Source organism: Silurus aristotelis (assembly GCF_946808225.1).
Source record: "Silurus aristotelis genome assembly, chromosome: 18".
Lineage (NCBI taxonomy): Eukaryota > Metazoa > Chordata > Actinopteri > Siluriformes > Siluridae > Silurus > Silurus aristotelis.
The window spans coordinates 2,876,245-2,896,785 of record NC_139591.1 but is presented as its reverse complement, the minus strand read 5'-3'; the positions used below and the strand labels follow the sequence as shown (position 1 = coordinate 2,896,785).

General features: G+C 39.8%; 1 protein-coding gene across 2 annotated transcripts in view; it reads right to left on the bottom strand.

Annotated features, from left to right (window-relative positions):
* Positions 1–7,222: 7,222 nt before the first annotated feature.
* The window catches only part of st8sia4 (ST8 alpha-N-acetyl-neuraminide alpha-2,8-sialyltransferase 4), a 28,069-nt gene continuing 14,750 nt past the window's right edge, over positions 7,223–20,541 (bottom strand). Inside the window, exons 3-5 of one of the 2 annotated variants that reach the window (XM_083568138.1) lie at positions 17,351–17,608; positions 14,942–15,235; positions 7,223–9,193 (exon numbers count right to left, since the gene is read on the bottom strand). In XM_083568138.1, coding sequence (XP_083424264.1) covers positions 8,911–9,193; positions 14,942–15,235; positions 17,351–17,608 — 835 coding nt within the window. In that variant the 3' untranslated portion in view covers positions 7,223–8,910. The remainder of the gene's footprint in view (positions 9,194–14,941; positions 15,236–17,350; positions 17,609–20,541) is intronic. The other variant, XM_083568139.1, reaches the window with a different exon arrangement.

The following is a 20,541-nucleotide window of genomic DNA, read 5'->3' as shown; positions in this document are numbered from 1 at the left end:
AACAGGAGCGGCGGCCTCCACCACCACCACCACGTACTACTTACTACTACTACCACCTTCACCACCATCTGCTCCACCTCCATCACAACCACAACTACCACCATGTACTAATACTACTACTCCTATTTCCTCCACCTCCACCAACACATCATGTATTAATACTACTACCTCCACCACCACATAGTAATACTACTACTACCACATTCACCACCATCTCCTTCACCTCCACCAACATTCCATCAACACATCATGTATTAATAATACTACCTTCACCACCATCTCCTATTCCACAACTACCACCATGTACTACTACTACTACTACTACTTCTACCACCATCACCACCATCTCCTCCACCTCCATAACAACCACAACTACCACAATGTACTACTACTACTCCCATCTCCTCCACCAACACTCCATCAACACATCATGTATTAATACTACTACCTTCACCAACATGTACTACTACTACTACTACTACTACTACTACCACATTTACCACCGTCTCCTCCACCTCCATCACAACCACAACTACCACCATGTACTAATACTACTACTCCCATCTCCTCCACCTCCACCAACACTCCATCAACACATCATGTATTAATACTAATACCTTCACCACCATCTCCTCTACCACAACTACCACCATCTACTACTACCACCTTCACCACCATTTCCATCACAACCACAACTAACACCATGTACTACTACTACCACCTTTACCACCATCTCCTCCACCTCCATCACCTCTAGCACCATGTACTACTACTACTACTAGTAGTCAAATCAGAAATTTCCCCACTATGGGACAAATAAAGGTATATCTTATCTTACTACTACCACCTCCTCAACCTCAAGCCCCACCACCATCATATACTACTACTACCTTCACCACCACCTCCTCCACCTCCATCACCACTACCAAAATGTACTACTACTACTACTACTACCACCTCCTCAACCTCCAGCCCCACCACCATCATATACTTCTACTACTACCTTCACCACCATCTCCTCCACCTTTATCACCACTACCAAAAAGTACTACTACTACCACCACCTCCTCCACCACCACCATCATGTACTACTACTACCTTCACTGCCATCTCCTCCACCTCTATCAGCACTACTACCATGTACTACAACTACTACTACCACCTCCTCCACCCCCACCACCATCATGTACTACAAATACTACCAACACCACCATGTACTACAACTACTACCTTCACCACCATCTCCTCCACCACCACTACCACCACATACTACAACTACTTCCCTTACCACTATCTCCTCCTCCTCCACCACCACTACCACCACATACTACTACTACTTCCTCACCATCTCCTTCACCTCCATCACCACTACCACCATGTACTACTACTACTACTACTACTACTACTACTACTACTACTACTACTACTACCACCTCCTCCACCTCCACCAGCATGTACTACTACTACCACCTTCACCACCATCTCCTCCACCTCCATCACCACTACCACCATGTACTACTACTACTACTACCTTCTCCACCACCACCACCAGCATGTACCACTGTTACCTTCACCACCATCTCCTCCACCTCCATCACCACTACCACCATGTACTAGTACTACTGCCCCACCATCTCCTCCACCCACATCACCAATACCACCATGTACTACTACTACCTTCACCAACATCTCCTCCACCTCCATCACCACTACCACCATGTACCAGTACTACTGCCCCACCATCTCCTCCACCTCCATCACCAATACAACCATGTACTACTACTACTACCTTCTCCACCTCTACCACCACCACCAGCATGTACTACTACTACCTTCACCACCATCTCCTCCACCTCCATCACCACTACCACCATGTACCAGTACTACTGCCCCACCATCTCCTCCACCTCCATCACCAATACAACCATGTACTACTACTACTACCTTCTCCACCTCTACCACCACCACCAGGATGTACTACTACTACCATCACCATCATCTCCTCCACCTCCATCACCACTACCACCATGTACTACTACTTCTACTACTACTGCACTTGTGCATAACCGCTTCATTTGTTTAGGATCAGGAGTAATTCTCACTCACATCCTAAAGGGCCTCTATAATATGATATAATACTACCATTCTATATACTACTACATATAATTATATATTTATAATACCATATATACATTTTAATTATTATATTTATGTTAATAATTATGAAATTATCAACGTTTTCTTGTTCAGTACAATATAAACAGAAACAATCCCATTTCAGGAGGAGGTGCATTAGGCATTAAACACTATAAATAGGATTGTTTCTATGTTTATTGTGTTTGTGTGATGGTTCTACTGCTTGTAACCAAATGCTTGTAGTCTCTTGGGCAACTACATGTTCAATGACGAGCCTTTAAAATGACAATAATGCAAAAATGTTTTCAAATATACAGTATGTAAACCATGCAGAACCCATGAGCTGATTCAATACATTAAAAAAAAAATAAAAATCCTAATTCTTTGATAAATGATATGTTTTATTAGTTTCACATTTCCAACAAGGGCAATTAAAGTATAGCTAATCCACCTACAGGAAAGTTCTGGGAGGTAGGAGGAAGCAGGGGATCGCCTGGAGGAATCCCACACCGACGTAAAAAAGCGTTTGAAAGAAAAAATTAAACCCACGCAATTTTTATTATTCACTATTTTGTGACTTTCTGGCTCTAGCAGTGACGCAGTATTTCCAACACTTGAGATATTATTTCCATCTGCTGCTCATCCCTGATAGAGAACACATGTTGTGTTATGACATACTGGATAATGTTTTCCTGCTCTGTCTGAACATTTGAGTAAGGGTCTGCTGAAATAGGCATGGGGTTCACCGATGCTTTTTACTTTACAGCACTTTAAAGTATTTTCAGGATTCATTCATCTTTAGTAGCTGATTGTTCCAGGGTTGTGAAGGATCCAGAACAGAGCAGGAACACAAAGAAACCTATGCGTCAAGGAGCTGAAAGTCACATAATTGTATTTTGGAAGATCATTTAGATTTGTAGATCTAAAATCCAAGTCATATTAATGTATATTTTAAGGTATTTCGTTTTTTTTTCTCAGTTTTATGGCACCTGGATACAATAAAAAGGCATAAATACATGGTTCAAGACTAAATCAAATATAAAAAATAAATAATAAAAATTCATTGCAAACTGTAGGTTTAATGTATTTCAATATCAAAGTTAAGAAATTATTAAATAATTAATAAGGTAGGTCAGAGCGCCAGGGATTGTGGGTTGGAGTCCCATCTGGGGTTTGTAAAGGAGCAGAGTGGCGCAGCGGAAGCGTGCTGGGCCCATAACCCAGAGGTCGATGGATCGAAACCATCCTCTGCTATCGATTTTATGCCCCAATACAAACAAGGCCAGTGATGCTGTTCTTTTCTTTTGACTGTGATGATGTATCCTGTGAGCAGTGAGGTTCTTCCATAGAAATAGAGGTTTTTTTGGTGGTCTTCACATTTTAGTATTTATTTCCTCCTCTGGCTGAACCTTCAGGCAGATGATAAAAAAAAAAAAAAAACAGCCAGAAGAGGTCTCCAAACTTCCAGCTCATGGTCCCTCACCAGCATATATTTGAGTGACGGCTCGGCTGGATGCGTCGTGTTCTGCAGCATTGAGATGAGAATCAGCAGAGTAAAAAAAAACTAAAAACGTCAAATGAAAAGTATACGGCAAATGGCAAACTCTAGGATGTATGATGAAACCACAGAGCAGCGAGGAGCAGAATTCGAGTGACGCCCCACACAGTCAGCAGGGAGTAATAGATAAAGTTTGAGAAGGTTTTGGATTTCATTAGTGACATCGGTTTAAAAAAAAAAAAAAATAATAATCTTTGCATGATTGTCACCATCTGCCACCTCCTACAGAGTCATTTATAGTCTCAATTCACAGAGGATGAGAAAATCAAAAGAGCTGAGATTCAGTGGGGAAAAAACTAAAGAAAACAAAAGCAGTATTATGAGGAGGTGGGTGGTGAGTTTATGCTTCTCAGTGAGACTTAGTGAAGATAATACTGAAAAAAGGGAGAAGAAACAGCAATCTGAATGATAAATCATCTATACTGACTATACCTGAACCAGAAATGTGGTGCAGATGATATTTCTCTTTGAGTTTGTCAGCTATTAAACCAGATACCAGATTTGAGAAATGAGCTGAAAACTTCACAAACATGAACATTAGGTCCTGCGATTCACAGACACAATTTCACTGAAGCATCTCCAGAGCTATTCATATTATACTGTGAAGCACACAGTAAAACCTTTTCATTCTCCTGATTCTTTATACCTTAAAAATAACATCTTTTGTGCATTTTTTGAATGAACATTGTCTCAAAGCAGCTTTACACAAAAAATGTGGTGATTAAAAGTAAATATGTTCTTTATAAGTAAGTTTGTCCCTGATGAGCGAGCCGGTGGAGACTGTGGTGAAGGAAAAACTCCCTGAGATGGCATAAGGAAGAAACCCTGAGAGGAACCAGACTCAAGAGGGAACCCATCCTCATCTGGGTTGCACCGAATGTCCATTTGATGATGATCAGAAGTGAAGTCCTGAGTCAGTGTAGCAGACACAGTTTCCTCATGATCAGTACTCAATTTGTCTGTGTCTTTAGCACAAGAGCGTGTTCCAGAAGCAGCATAATGGATTACAACCATAATCATTAGTGCTACCACAAGAAAAAACAGTGTTTGTTAGAAAGAAAACACAAGAAAATTAAGTCGCGATCACAAAACAACTCGTCATGTCGAGATAATGAGAAAACAAGAAAGAAAAATATATAATGCATGGCCTCTGAGGACTTCTGTAGAAACCCTGAAAGTGCTTTAAAAGCATTTTAGGTTTGGACATCACAATGTAGCTTCATGATTTCTTGAAAAAAAAAAAAAAAAATGTCAACAAAAGCAATTGTAAAATTATTACAAGTGCAACGATTTTCTTTAGCTTTCCCTTTTATTTCCAAATGATTCACTGGGATCAATGGAGTTGGTTCAATGTTTCCATGAGACCACCAACTTTTACAGCCCCAGTGGCCTAATGGATAAGGCACTGGCCTCCTAAGCCAGGGATTGTGGGTTTGAGTCCCATCTGGGGTGTATGTGGTTAAGCACAGTGGAAGTGTGCAGATCCAGAGATCGATGAATCAAAAACATCCTTCACTGTGAACTTTTAATTTTATGCTCCAATACAAGTGAAGCGTGTGTTTATATTATTTTATTTACAGTGATGTAAAACATTGTATTTTTGATGATAAAAAAACAAAAAATAAAAGCTCTCTCTAAATATAGTTTTAAGTAGCGGTGTAATGATACACTCCGCTCACAATTACATCTGTTTTCTTTCAATTCTTTTCTAACCATTTAAAAAAGTATATAAAAGTAAGTACATTCAAAATAGTTACAGCGGTTTAATACTGTAAATAAACGGTATCACTGTGCCAACATTTCTGAAAGTCTGGATAGTAGAGAAGTGCAGCAAAAAAAAAAATCCCACTGGACCCATAATCCAACGGTCGATGGATCAAAAGCGTCCGCTGGTGTGAACTGTAAACTTTATTGCCTCGAACACGAAGTTCAGTGATGCCGTTTTATTCAATTACAGTGAAAATATATCCTGTGAAGTGCCGTAGTTCCATGACTTCCATCATTTATATTCTAATTAAGGTTTAATATAATAAGACACGATATTGCAGGGTGTTTTTATAGCATCATATTGTCCATATGTAAAAAGATAAAGCATTGACCTTTAAAGCCATTGATTTTAGGTTCAAGCCTGTGTGTGTGTGTGTGTGTGTGTGTGTGTGTGTATGGTGCATCTGTGAAATTCTTTATTCGTTCATCATTTTTCATCAAACCCACATACTTTAGATGACATCATTTTGACGGCATTGATGATGAATTTCCAGTAATTCGCTCGCCGTGCCCGTCCTTACCGCTACACCTTCTAGAGCAGAATATCCCAACAGACGGCACTATAAGTAGGCCGTGTCCAACAGGCTTGCTAAGTGAAGCGTGGGATTAGTCGAGCCTAAATTGTAGACGGGAAGAAAAAAAAGAGGCTGGGAAGATGCCACCATCTGACATCATCACGTCAACCTGAAAGCAGAGCAGTTCTGCCCACGAGCGTCGCTTTAAAAACAGCACAAAAAACGACAAAAGCACGTTAATAACGGAATCCAAGCGGCGATGGGATCGACGTATTTTTTATTACCTTCGTCTAAAATTTCTACAAACATAGAAATTTGGTTTTGAAAAAAGTGAACTTAGATTAAAGCTGCGATTTCTTTCTTTTTTTTTTTTTTTTTTTTTTTTTAGCAAAAACAAGTATCAAACTGTCTAAAAAATGACCCATTACATTCAACATCTTTACAAAACAAATGACAATATAAATTACTGACAAAAAAAAAAAATCCAGAAAAAACAAAAACAAAAACAGCAGTTTCTTGAAAGTAATAAATAGTATGATACATGGCCTATAAATAGAAATACCAGGCAGTACAGTATCGCTAGGACATACTATAGGACCATACACAGTATACCACATAATACACATGGGTCTACTCATCAGAGGTTCTCGAGGAACCTCTGCCTTTTATTTCTTTCGCCACCCGCGGTGACATCAGTAATAAATCGGAGCAAACCGATCTGAAGAAGGATCCGTGTTAAATCATTCCCCAGTGCACCACTGGCCTTAACACAGTTGGTCTTCACATAGTGCTTAAGCTTGTGCGATCATCTGTAAACACATCAGGAGCACCTTGTGGGGCGCTAATCTCTTTTGTTAAATCAATCGAATCAGACATTTCTCAGCGAGATATTCCCGGTTTATTGGTTTTTAAATAGACCTCTTTTGAATTATTGCGACTGCCGAGTGTTTCACTTATTGGCGAACACCGCTTGCTACAGAAGACCGATATCACATAAGAGACACGATACCAGGTGGATGGTAACATTTAAAGGCATTAATTTTCAAGTTCTCTTCTTTCCAGGAACCTTCGGAAAACAAAAAAACCCCAAAGAGATGCCTAAAACAATGTGGAAAAATATCTGCCCTAGGAAACGACGTCGTACCTCAGCAGTACTGTGCATCAGATACATCACAACATTCAGTCAGCTTGCGTTAGTACGTTTCTGACTTTTTACAATCTTACATACTGTATGTACAGTGCTACAGGAAGGGAAAAATCACTAGAGTGTCTGAGAGAGAAACCGGAGAAGCACCGAAAGGTCTGGAACCACCGAGCATGCACGTGTTACGCAACAGCAACATTTACTATAATGAGAAACGATATGGTGATGTTATATTGTATGGAAATTGGGGTGTTCTTGAGTAAACGTTTCAATGTATGTAATATCACAGTAATCGTGGTCATAATCAGCCTTAACCGGTGGTGAAATTCAACGGAAATATTTAAATATTTAACAATTTCTATTATGGGATTTCCACACAACCGTATACGGTTGTATACCGTATATGACCACCGGCCTAATTTCATGATGGTCCCCATTTTGTCCTGAATCATTCACATTAGCATTAAAAGCATGAACTTCTTTTTGAGCCTTCGCTCCCCACGTGCATCATTGAGTCTCGGCCGCCCAGGACCCTGTCGCCGTTTCACCGCTGTTCCTCTATTGGAGCACATTTGATAGATCCATCCACTGCAGACCAGGAACAAGAACAAGAGCTGCAGTTTTGGAGACGCTCTGAACCCAGTCGTCTAGACGTCACAATTTGTGAAAACTCGCTCAAATTTGAGGACAAAATGTTACCTACTAAAAGGTGCCATGATGAAGAGATCATCAGTGTTCTTCACTTCACCGCTTATAACGTTATGCCTGATCAGTGTAAAGTGATGCTGCTGTACAAATCAAGTCGCTTTAACAAATCCTATACGTGTTACCCACACCCCATTTCCATTCCGTATTTGAAAGTTATCGTAAAGTTTGTGGCCGCAAGTGTTAAGGTCACGAGTAGGTCACATGACCGTGACTTAAACTGCAGCAACTTTTCTTTTCATTCTGAAAGAAATCGGTGAAACTTTAACACTGGGTTTCAACAACGATCCAATAAATACCCTCATAATATCGCAGTCTAATAACGAACGAAACGGGAATACCTGATAAACGGTCCAGTAAATCCAGGCCTTAAAGCTGAGAGACAGTATTATCCCGTAATCTTTTTTTTCCCTTCAGAAATATATGGTACGTTCCAGCGACAAAACCACAGACACTGCCTCTCTATGTAACTAACTAGGTTCTCGTTTACAGGAGTGGTCCTACCGTTCGGACTTACAGTATTTCACATCATCAAGGCTTGAAATGGCTTACAAAATTAATGACGTCTTGAACACAGCAAACCGAACATGTAAGCACTGTATGACCTACTTTCAGATATAAAAATAATTTGCACAAAGGCCACTAGATCCTAAAAATGACAGCAAAAAAGCAAACAAAAGCATTACAATCTCTCAAGGAACATGAAGATCTTTGGGACTGATAAGACGTTACGGAAACTTTTCTGTAGTAACAATGCTACTCATATTAGTCACGAAGTCACTGAGAACAACCGGTCAGTATTCACGTGTAAAACAATCGATGAGGATGAACTCACCAGTAAGACTATTGCAAGGGATCTGAAGCTCAAGAGCTCTTCTACAGTTCGGGGAATGGGGGAATTGAATTACTGAAATATGATAGGGCACTTTGAAGCCTTTGATGATTCTGCCTTTTTTTTTTTTTTTTAAACATCCAACTGAAGGCACCTTCAGTTCTCCAAGTTTCAAAGTGGGATTTTCTGCCACTCAACCGCATCGTCATCATCTCCGTTTCCGATCAAATGTGACGTTAACGGGTTGGATCAGTCAGGCTGGTCTACATTTAGACGTCGTGAGCTTTAGAGCGCCCTTGCTGTGTAACAATTTTAACGTCTTGAATTCGAGTGGCATCCGATGAGGACTTGCGTTCGAGAAATAGCGGTACTTCAGCATGTCGTAGTAATGATACTTCACTAGATTTCCTCTGCCGTCTTTTGGGAACGGCCAAAAGCCGTACAAGTGGATCTCGTCGCAGAAACGCGTCGCCATGGTGTACATCAGCAATCCAGTGCTGGGACGCTTGATATTCACCTTGTTCGTGAGCCAGTACCTGAAAAACAAACACACATTAATAAACGTCTCATCATTTGGGGCAACATTCTGTAAATAATATATAAGATGATGCCACCGCTTTCTTTTGGCCAAAGCTCATTTAAAATAGGCAAAGTGGAAAACTGTTCAGTAGTGAGACGAATAAAAATTTGACGAAACCATGTACACTACATCCCCCGGACTAAAGAGGAGAGGGACCATTCGGTTTGCTATGGGGGTTCATTAGTGCCTATGGAATTGCCAGCTTGTATATATGTAGATTTTAGAGCAACATATGCTACCATCCAGACATGTTTTTACAGGAAGGCCTTGCGTTGTTCCACAAGAAATGACTGAAGTGCATACTACATCTATTAAAACACCATGGTCTCGTAGTAGAAGAGAAAATGCTGAACCGTGAATTTTGTGTACCTGCTACGCAGCGGTAAACATGGCCCTTTCCCAACTTTTCTTTAGATGATTCCAACATATGAGCTGTTTTCTCTGTTCTATTGTGAATAAAATATGGGTTTATGAGATTTGCAGATCATTCCATGCTGCATTCATTTACATTTTACACAGCGCCCCTAAATTGTTTGGTTTCGGCCTTGTACAGAACTTGGGTTTTGTATGTTTGAATTTCCCAGAGGTATCATTTCTTTGTGATTTCTCCTTTGCTATTAGTGTTGTAATGATCTTTAGAAACCCTGTTAGTACACATTTATTACCTCACCAAGTCCTGTGCCCATGTTCAACTAACTGTGTTTTCTCCAAGTTCGCTAGAAATTATGAAATAGAGTTTCTACATGACCAAAACAGCAAATTTCGAGACGGAAACTGGAACTGATTGCTAAACAGGTAAACCAAACAAGGGCAGAGCTTAAATAAAAGTAAGGACTTCTAAATGACGAAGCAGAAAACAGAAGATATTGGCCACGCTCTCTGGTCGGGGCTGGATCGACGTTAGCGCGTGTAGAATTCCATGTAATCATTCGAGCCTCATCGGAAAGCAACGCCAAAGTAGTTGTCATTCTTCAGCAAACTCACAAGGGTCTAATCGAAACAGATATGGCGAGAAGTCACTTTGGTTGGCTTGTAATTGAATGGCAAAATAGGCAATAATTTGCTTGTCTTAATGATGTAATGCTCTACCGGCTCTGGGGCATTATCATTCAAAAACCTGGCCGTCTGCCTCCATGCATGCAAATCTAAAATTGCAAGTACGCCCCCTGAATGTTAATAAGTCATAGATAGGTAGTTAGAAGGTTTTTATTCAGCACAGACATAAAAAAAAAAGTGGTTTGGTCACAGACAATAGAGCACTTTGATCTGAGGTTTTTTAAAGAGCAAAAAATGACAGCATGTATGCAAATATTCGGTCAGGAAGTTTACAGGGAATCTGTCCGAATCTAGAGCTGGGCCTCAGGACTGGGATTATATGGGACGCAAAAAGTCAAGCGTAATTGCACAGCATTCATTTATTCATCCTTAGTAACTGCCTGGTCGGTGCCTCCTGCTTTACTTTAGGCTACTACTTTAATAATATTTTGGGAAACAGAACAAACTTTTTAGACAATAAGGCATGTATTAACAAATTAAACTACAGCCTGTGGGCCAAATAATCCGACCCCCACACTTGGGACAGCCCTCTAAACAATGCCAGAGAGATATTTTGAAAATGTGAATTTAAATATATTTTTTACACATATCATTTCTGTATTTGATAATAAAGTTTGGCTTTCCAACTAAAATTTTGAAACGATCTGCTATCGGCAAAAATAGTTCCGGTTTCCGGTGCGCTGTCATTACAAGAGCGGCCTCTAGTGGCGAATCACTGACGCCACGTGCTGTTTGTTTTTACGCGCCAGACTGCGCGCTGCACAGAGAGCGCTAGATTCTATTTATTCATAATTTAATTACAATTATATTTATTAAATCAATATATTTATATTTATTTCCCTTTGCACAAACAAATTTTTTATATATGTAATAAACTTCAGTACTATTTTACATTGTGTGTTATATTTGTTTTTTTTTATAGCAATAGCAATGAACATGGAAAAAAATGTCATTATGATGGTAATAATGCTCTTTTAATAGGCTTATCACTTAAAAAGTAAAGCTCGTGCCTGTACAGTGCAGAACAAAATCTAATCTTGCATTATACAATTAAAATCATAATAAAATCTTTACAGTAATACTGGTAGTCACTTGCTTGTTTAGTAGTATGAATGAGATAATTGTAAGCTGCTTTCCATAAGAGCAAATGCTGTAAAAGTAAAAACTAAACTCTCGGATATACACAAAGGCGTTCTGTCTATTAGTGACAATGGACCTGGCCTTGGTGAGAATCAGCTTCCAGATAGTCTTGGCTTTAGTTGTTAACCAGCCGCTGGTTATATAACTGTTCCTGGATCTGTATTTCCTCCTGGAACGCTAACATTCTGTTTGTCTTCATTATTTAGCATAATTGATGAGAAATTTAAATACCCTTTAAACAGTCTGACCTCGAGGTTCAGTTGCCCTGACTGAAAGCCATTTCCCCCCCTTTCAGAGGCCTATATTTAGCCCTGATGCAGGCCAGTCTGAAGGTGTCATTAAAACCAAGGAAAAAAAAAAAAAAAAAGGTGCCTGGCTGCCATGGTAACTCACAAGAACATCTGATGTCCTCTCGAGAAACATAAGGCCAAAACAAGCACATCTTGATGAATAATAACTGGATGAAAGAAGGAAAAAGTATATTTGAATAGACGGCCTAAGACAGAGTTCAGTGCAAAGAGCCAGTCGTAGAAAATTATACTCTGAATTACAGTCTGCCCATGAATCATTTAAGAGCAGAGCATGATGAAAGACTGAGAGAGTATGAGCCCACGGTTTCATCAGAATTAGCCCTGCAGCTCATCCGTGCCGCTTTCTAAATGAAAATATTATTTAAAATTACAAAACGGCGCGAGTCTGAAATCTGAAGATTAAGAGCACTTAGCGGCGAGCTCTTGTGTAATCACTGGGTTGTCTTTGCACACCCGTCGAGTGCTGCCTTTGCAAACACACGCCACAGGTGGCAGCCTGCGGGCTGTTTTTCACTCCGGGGGAATTGACGATTGGGATTCAGGAGCTCCGAGCTCCCTTCAGGCGAATACTGCCATGCCTGGGCTTCCTGCCAAGTTCTCTTGATGGATGAACCTTTCGTATGTCTTCAAACAATGTGTGCACTTTTGATTCTGCTGATTTGAGCAAAAAAACTCACTTTATCCAGTGACTGAATGATGAAGTGGATCATAGTACTGGGATGTTTGATGTGTATCCTAAAGCTAAAGACACTTCTGGGGTAAATTTACACAGTCTTTTTTGGCACTGGAGAAATTGGCACAGGATCTTCTTTTCTCCCCCCTCGACGAAAGCATGAGCAATCATGTATCAACTCCACTGACATCTCTGCTTCCAGACCAATTACCGCTGTCAAATTCTTTTTTTTCTTCTCCCCAATCGCTTTTTGTCTCTCGAGTGGGACTGGATGAATGAAAGGTTTGCGCACGAAGATTTCCGAGGCGTATCCGATAGTGTTAGGATGAACCCGCACACGTGAGGTTTTGAAAGTGTGATCAGGGCTAATAAAACATGTTTCATGCAAACATTTGAACTGGTGCTCATAAGTATCTGATTTGAAATGATCCTGCTGAAGAAGCTGAACTCGAGTATGGACCAATCTCACACTAGTCTACACATTTTGGGAAAATTATTAACCTTCGAGATAAAAATGTGCTTTAATTAGATAAATTAGAAAACAGATGATGAAAATGCTGAGGTATTTCATGGGATTTATATTTATCTATACACAGTGGAGTAGCTTTGCCTACAAGGGATGTGGACATTTTTTAGACAAAGTATGGTAGAACAATAAAAATGGTACCATATAAAAGCTCATAAACCTTGTCGTTTAATCTGATGTTAGAGCTCGTATTCTGTAATCATATGATATTCACATATTTCAGAAGCTTTAAAACTTATTTTGAGGTTGTATCGTAATAGTCTGGGAAGCTACACAGCAATGGGACCAACACACCCACAATTTGGTCAGTATTTCATAAAATAATATTGAAATGTTAGACGGAGAAAAAAGTAAATAAATGGAAAGTTGTTGGTATCAATAAAACAATAAATATATAATGATATTTGTGGCGGCATACCCATAATGCAATTTTGCAACAAAAAAAACAACATTATGGAGCATAATATTTAATTATTTGGATGAAAACTGGAGCAAATTAACCCTCAGGATTGAATTTTCCTGTATTCGTGATCCGATTCTGCAGAAATGTTGCTACTTTCATTTCTGAGGCTTTTTGCATGTAAACGAGTGTCATGAGTGAGATCATCAGAGAAATCACCAGGTTCCAGGCCCTGGACCGGCCACACTTATTTGCAGTGTTACGCGCTATTTAATCTTCTTTATCCTTCTTTCGGCTGCTCCCTTTAGAGGGGACCACAGCGAATCATCAGTCTCCACATCCCCCTGTCCTCTTTCTCTCGCTCGTCATTCACAGAGGTACCTGTAAGTGTCGTGGAGGCGCTAGAGGGCGGGTGTTTCGCTCTACCATGTGACTACTGGTGCAGGATCAAAAAGAAAAATAAATGACACTGTAGCAAAGTAGAAATATCTTAAATATTATCAGATAGTAGTATTTACCATTTTAAGATAATAGATAATAGAAATATTAGATTTAAATCCTGAAGCTTGCTGAGGAATCATGACCTTACACATGGTTTAGACCATACACAATAATTACATAATAGTCGACAATATTCAAGATATTTTCAGATTTTTTTATTTGCAGGGCATTTGGTCTGGTGTCTAGAATGAAACACGCATTGTGTAGAATCTACAGAGGAAGTGGTAGCTCAGTAAAGGCTCTGGGTTACTGCTCTAAAGGTCAGGAATTCAAGAACCGGGAATGCCAAGCTGTCACTCTTGTGGCCCTCAAGCAAGGCTCTTAACACTCTTACACGTCTGATTGTGCTGCAAATTATGCCACTTATTAGGCAGGTGCATCTGATACACCAAACCTTTCATTTACATTCTGCTCTTGTCTCTCCCCCAGACCAGCAGGTGGCAGCAGTCTGTATTCGGCAACCAACCAGAGACTCGTGTAGCTTTCTTCAATCATGTCTGCTTTGTTGCAAAGACAAGAGCAAAAATGACAACGAGCATTTGTGTGTTCCTTCTTTACTCAGTCGTTGTTTGCTTTCGTCAGTTCTGTCGGTTAGTTTTTCCGTGTGCCTCTTTGATAAGACGAATAGCCAATCAGAGCACTCTTTGTCGCCGACGAGCGCCGCCTACGATTTGACATGAAGGACACACACTGAAGAAGGAAAAAAACAAAAACCGAAAGCCCCCTTCCCTACAAATTATCAGCTCGGTGTTTCCCGGGTTTGAAATTCTTATCCTTCGTTCTTAATGTAGCCGTCTTTTTTTTTTTTTGTTGGTTAAATATGATTCTACATTTGAAAAGAGAATGCAAGTAATTTTTTTAAAGCCCTTCTTCTACAACTGGCTTCTCTGTGCATATGATAGGAAGGTATTAACGTAAAAGAAACGCTGCTGAAGATAATGCATTCGAACACGCTCTCGACAGGCAAACGCTCCACCCACGAACATCGCTCATAAATCAGAGGACGTTACCAGTGCTGATATCCATTACCTGCACAGTGACTAGGATTGGATTAAAGAAGCATCTTGTTCATTCCCTGATCGTATTACGTGACTCACCCTCTGACAGCATGGACCAGGCGGAGGGAGGGGTAGGCCATGCGCACCGGAAGCTTCCTCTTGAGAATGAGCTCGTTGACGCCCTCCACATGCTTCTCTCCTCCCTTCACCATGAAGGCTGGAATCCACAGGACGCTGTCGTTCAACAGCCTCAGACGCTGCACGAAGCGCTCACGCAACGTCTCGTTCGACAGGCCGCCGTACACTCGCTGAATCACAGACGGGTTCATGGTGGTGAAGTCTGACCTTATGCCCACGTCCTCGGCGAACTCCGCCAGGGGAGCCAGGTTACATCTGTGCCACAGCCGCAGGGAAAGACAAATGTTAGAGCTGAAATGAAAGGGCTTGAGGCTGCCTACAGGGCTTTAGTCGTAAAGAGGTCTTTTTCTCCACTGAGAAAAAAACTGATAAATACAGGATACAGTCTGAACCGTGTAGCGGCTTTTAAACATGATACTGTGCAGCACGTTGGAAATCACATCCTGATCATCTTATAATATACCATGTGCAATATTATACCACCAAATCACGTGTTTACGTCAAACCATTATACATGCAACAACATTTGTGCAATATGTTCTTAGTGCCCTAGCAAGTGTTTGTGTGTGTGTGTGTGTGTGTATATATATATATTATATTATATTATATACACACACACACACACACACACACACACACACACACACACACACACACACACACACACACACACACACACACACACACACACACACACACACGATATAAAAAAAAATTATATATATAATTATAATACCAGAAGTCTCTGGTAACAGAATTTCCTTCGGGATTAATAAAGTTCCTAATAAAGGGATTTTATATTATTCTGTGGTGTAAAATATTCGAGTAAATCTGTATTTAAGTGATTTTTTTGCCTACTATCTTGTTTTACTGAGTATCAAAGACATAAGCGACTTTTACTCTCTACTCAACTACAGTTACGATTCAACACATGCACTTTTTACTCCACTGTATTTGACTCGACAGTGAACGCTATCGATTTTGCACCTCTGTTAAAGACGTCATTAACGCCCCCCGACCCGCATCTGCTTCCTGTGGGAGACTTTTTAGCACCTCAGGCCCCGTTTTCAATCCAAAAACAGCTTGAATCAATTCCAAAAACTTGAAGAACCAGCTTTTGTTGAAGGTAAATAAATACATCGCCCCTCTCCGAGACTGAGAATTGCATCACAGCCAGCAGTGAATATTCACTTTATATAATGATTTTTTTTATTTGTCCACAGTCCATAGTTTTAAGCATTTTTATGTAATTTATTATTACAAACTCTTTTAGATATTTTTAGTCTGGTTCCATCGTGTTTATAAAATCCTATAGAATATAAATAGATCTGATTAGTACAGTGTTTTTCTACACTTCTCTACGTAGTATTTGAACTACATAAGGAAAGTCTTCATGGGTAAATGGCTTTACTTTTAGTGAAATAAACGCCATTGAGAAAGAACGACTATATTCATACTAATCTATTTAATTTGTGCGTTTCAAAAGAGACTTTTGTTTCTTATTGATTATACCGAATGACTGCTATAGAAGTCTACAGAAAAAAAAAGGACTATAAAAAAAACCGTAGTGTTACATCAAGCGCATTTATACAAACCATGTGAATTAAACTGAATTTTTCCCAAGAAACTGAAGGAGATTGGTTAAAAAAAAATAAATAAATAAAAAATAAAAAAATAAAAAAAAATGCAGCTCCAGGACTCTCAGGATACACTAATTTAATTCCATATTTATACCTCCTCAGTAAAAGCTACGTCCTCGTTAGGTCCTGAACGAATCTATTCCGGGAACGCGGGAGCTGTGAAATAGCGACTCTGCTTTTTTTTTCATTTCTTTTTTTTTTTTTAAAGAAAGCTTATATTCTCCAGATGATCTTCAACTGGCTAAAAATAGAGCCTCTTTATGAGCCGCTCTTTATTATATTATATCAAGTGTCCGAACACAGACTCTACTATTGGATTTTAATGAACCACTTGGGAAAGCAGCAAAACATTTTGCGACACGGATTCCGTCCAGATTTAAGCAAACGGCAAGAAAAAAAATAAACATTTTAAGAAAGTTTTTATTATATAAGCCTTGTGTTATTATTGCGAGAAGGAATAAAAGTGCGAGACGAAAAAAAAAAAAAGTTGAATAAGAAAAGTTATTGTCTGAAGGGATTGTCTGACAAGTCTTTGGCTCTAAGCCATTTCTCCTGAAGACTGGATGAAAGCAGATTCATCAGTTGCAATAAATTGTTGCTCCGCTGCATACGTGATCTCTAAGAGCAGCCTGACGGAGACGTTTCCAGAGAGGCTTTTACCATTGACATCTCAGTCATCAGGGACAGAGTTCAATACTTTACTAACTGAATAAAAGTTGAAAGAAATTACCGTATAACGAAATCATGGCTGTCTATTTCCTTCCCACATCCGCTCTTGAGGAGCACACCGGAGTTGCCCACCACAGCACAGGTCTTAAACCTTTTGTTCTTGAGGGGCGACACCTCAGGAAGCAGGCTGTGCAGCGCGTGCGAGACGTTCAGCGTCCTGCGTCGGTCCAGAACATAGTGGATGGTGTCTCCGGGTTTAAAGCTGCTCTTGATCACCGAAACGTCCCTCTCTGCGTCCAAGAAGTGCAGGATGTCCTTTCTTTTAATTAAACAAAAGCACATCAGTATTGGCCGTGTTCCAAGATCAAGAAAAGACAAGTCAAGTTCATTGTTGCTGAAATAAAACACATAAGCAATTTCAAGCACCTTCTCCTGGAATTGTTCTAAAATCTCCTTGGGTGCTGCTTGTTTAGTTATGTTCTCTAACACACTAAAACTGGGGACTTCTAGAAACATAATAATAATAATTATAATAATAATAATAATAATAATATTAGAATACTGAGACCATGTGACAACAGGAATATGGGTAAATGGGGGTACTTATATAATCACAAATTTAGAGCCATTTTTTTTTTTTATATTGTCATGAAATATGATCCCAGTTAAATGCATTTAGGTTTCAGGTTAGAAAATGAGGCAGAGCTCTGAGGAGGGGGTGCAGATTTTTGTACATCACTGATCAAAATGACGCACATTACATTACACTTAAGAGAGTTTATCTGCCCCCTGAGATCTTAACAAGCTTTACTGCTGCATCACTGACAGCTTCCTGACGAACTCCATCACACTGAGGTAGTGTCGATTCACAGTGTGTGAAGGCAGCTGAAAATCACCCAAAGCATCATTGGCATCCAGCTACCTGCCATTAAGCACCTTCACCACAGTAGATCTTCAGGCTGTGCACACATCATCATCATCATCATCACTCTTTAGATCTCAGTCTGTTTAACCTCCTTCCATCCAGAAGGAGGAACTAGAGAAAATCTATCTATCTATCTATCTATCTATCTATCTATCTGTATCTATCTATCTGTATCTATCTATCTGTATCTATCTGTCTGTATCTATCTGTCTGTATCTATCTGTCTGTATCTATCTGTCTGTATCTGTCTGTCTGTATCTGTCTGTCTGTATCTATCTATCTATCTATCTATCTATCTATCTATCTATCTATCTATCTATCTATCTATCTATCTATCTATCTATCTATCTATCTATCCGTATCTATCCATCCGTATCTATCCATCCGTATCTATCCATCCGTATCTATCCATCTCTATCTATCCATCCATCCATCTCTATCTATCCATCCATCCATCCATCTATATCCATCCATCCATCTCTATCCATCCATCCATCTCTATCCATCCATCCATCTCTATCCATCCATCCATCCATCTCTATCTATCCATCCATCCATCTCTATCTATCCATCCATCCATCTCTATCTATCCATCCATCCATCTCTATCTATCCATCCATCCATCTCTATCTATCCATCCATCCATCTCTATCTATCCATCCATCCATCTCTATCTATCCATCCATCCATCCATCTCTATCTATCCATCCATCCATCCATCTCTATCTATCCATCCATCCATCCATCCATCCATCCATCCATCTCTATCTATCCATCCATCCATCCATCTCTATCTATCCATCCATCCATCCATCCATCTCTATCTATCCATCCATCTCTATCTATCTGTTTCTATCTATCCATCCATCTCTATCTATCTGTATCTATCTATCCATCTAAATCTATCTGTATCTATCTGTACATATCTGTCTATCTATCTGTATCCATCTAACTATGCATCTATATCTATCTGTATCTATCCATCTATCTATCCATCCATCTCTGTCTCTATATGTCTCTCTGTCTCTCTCCATCTCTCGGTCTGTCTATCTATTATATATATATATATATATATAATATAATAGATAAAATCTATATGTCTCCATCCATCCATCCATCATTCTGTGTTGATTTAATAACCATTGAAAGCTTAAGGACATTTTCAGAGAACATTTAAAAGTGAACTCCAGGCTCAAGTGCTGTGATTCAGATCTCACTAACACTCTGTTTCAGCTGTTACAAGCAACTAATGAGGAAGTGTGCGTGACACCCGTCTGTGAGTGTCAACAAGACTTGACATTTTCCAAACAACACACTGCAGATAACACGGCGCTAAGTAATTACAGTAGGATTGTTTCCGCCGCCACATGTGGGAACTGATCCTGAGATATTACAGTTTTATAAACACAGCCTTTTACTGTGGACAAACGTCACTGGCCAACTGCAACCTTAGGTGAATTTCAGGCCTGTCTCCACTGAGAGCACTGAACCAGGACTGTGGATCTTCATCACTGGTTAAAGCAGGGAATGCACAGAGACAAAACCCGTATGTAGACACATGCATACTGAACATGCCTTTCCAAATCCATGGGCATTATTATTGAGTTGCTCCTCCTGTGCTGCTATAACAACCCTAACTCTTCTGGGAAAGCTTTTCATGAGATTTCGGAGCAGTGGGGATTCAGCAATGTAGGAAACAGCAGACAGTTGTACAGAATCAATTAAATGGATGCACCAAAGCATCCGCAATTTGTTAAAAGCAAATGGCTTTTATGATGCGCAGAAGTGACCTCATGATGTGGAGGTTGAACAAGTAGTTTTGAGAATTACATTTCTGATCTGAGAAACGCTCCGAGGCAAATGAGAAATACTAAATGGTAAAAAATAGAAATCACGAAAACAAAGCTTACAAATAGATTGTAATAACCCAATAAGCTTCTCGAGGCCAGGTAAAGATGCCACGTGTCTTATGAGCGTCCCTCTCAGTTTTAGCTAGCTCTTCCACAGAATGCTTGTAGTCTACGTAGAGTATGTGGTGCCCACTTTGGTGTTCACCTTCTCCTTCGCATAATCACACAGGTTCTTCACGGAATTGAGGTCCAGCCATTTTGCATTCTAGTCAATGCCACTCTCCTAAGGAATGCCACAAGTTTCAGTCCTACGCACCCTGGAGTTTTCATCATTCATACACACGAGTGGACTAAGTGGATAAGATTTATGGCCAGATACTAAGATTATTTTTGCCATTTTCTGACAATCTGCTTTGGATCAATTTATTCTATTAAAACATGTATCCAACAGACACTGCGGAAGAAGGTGCTACTATT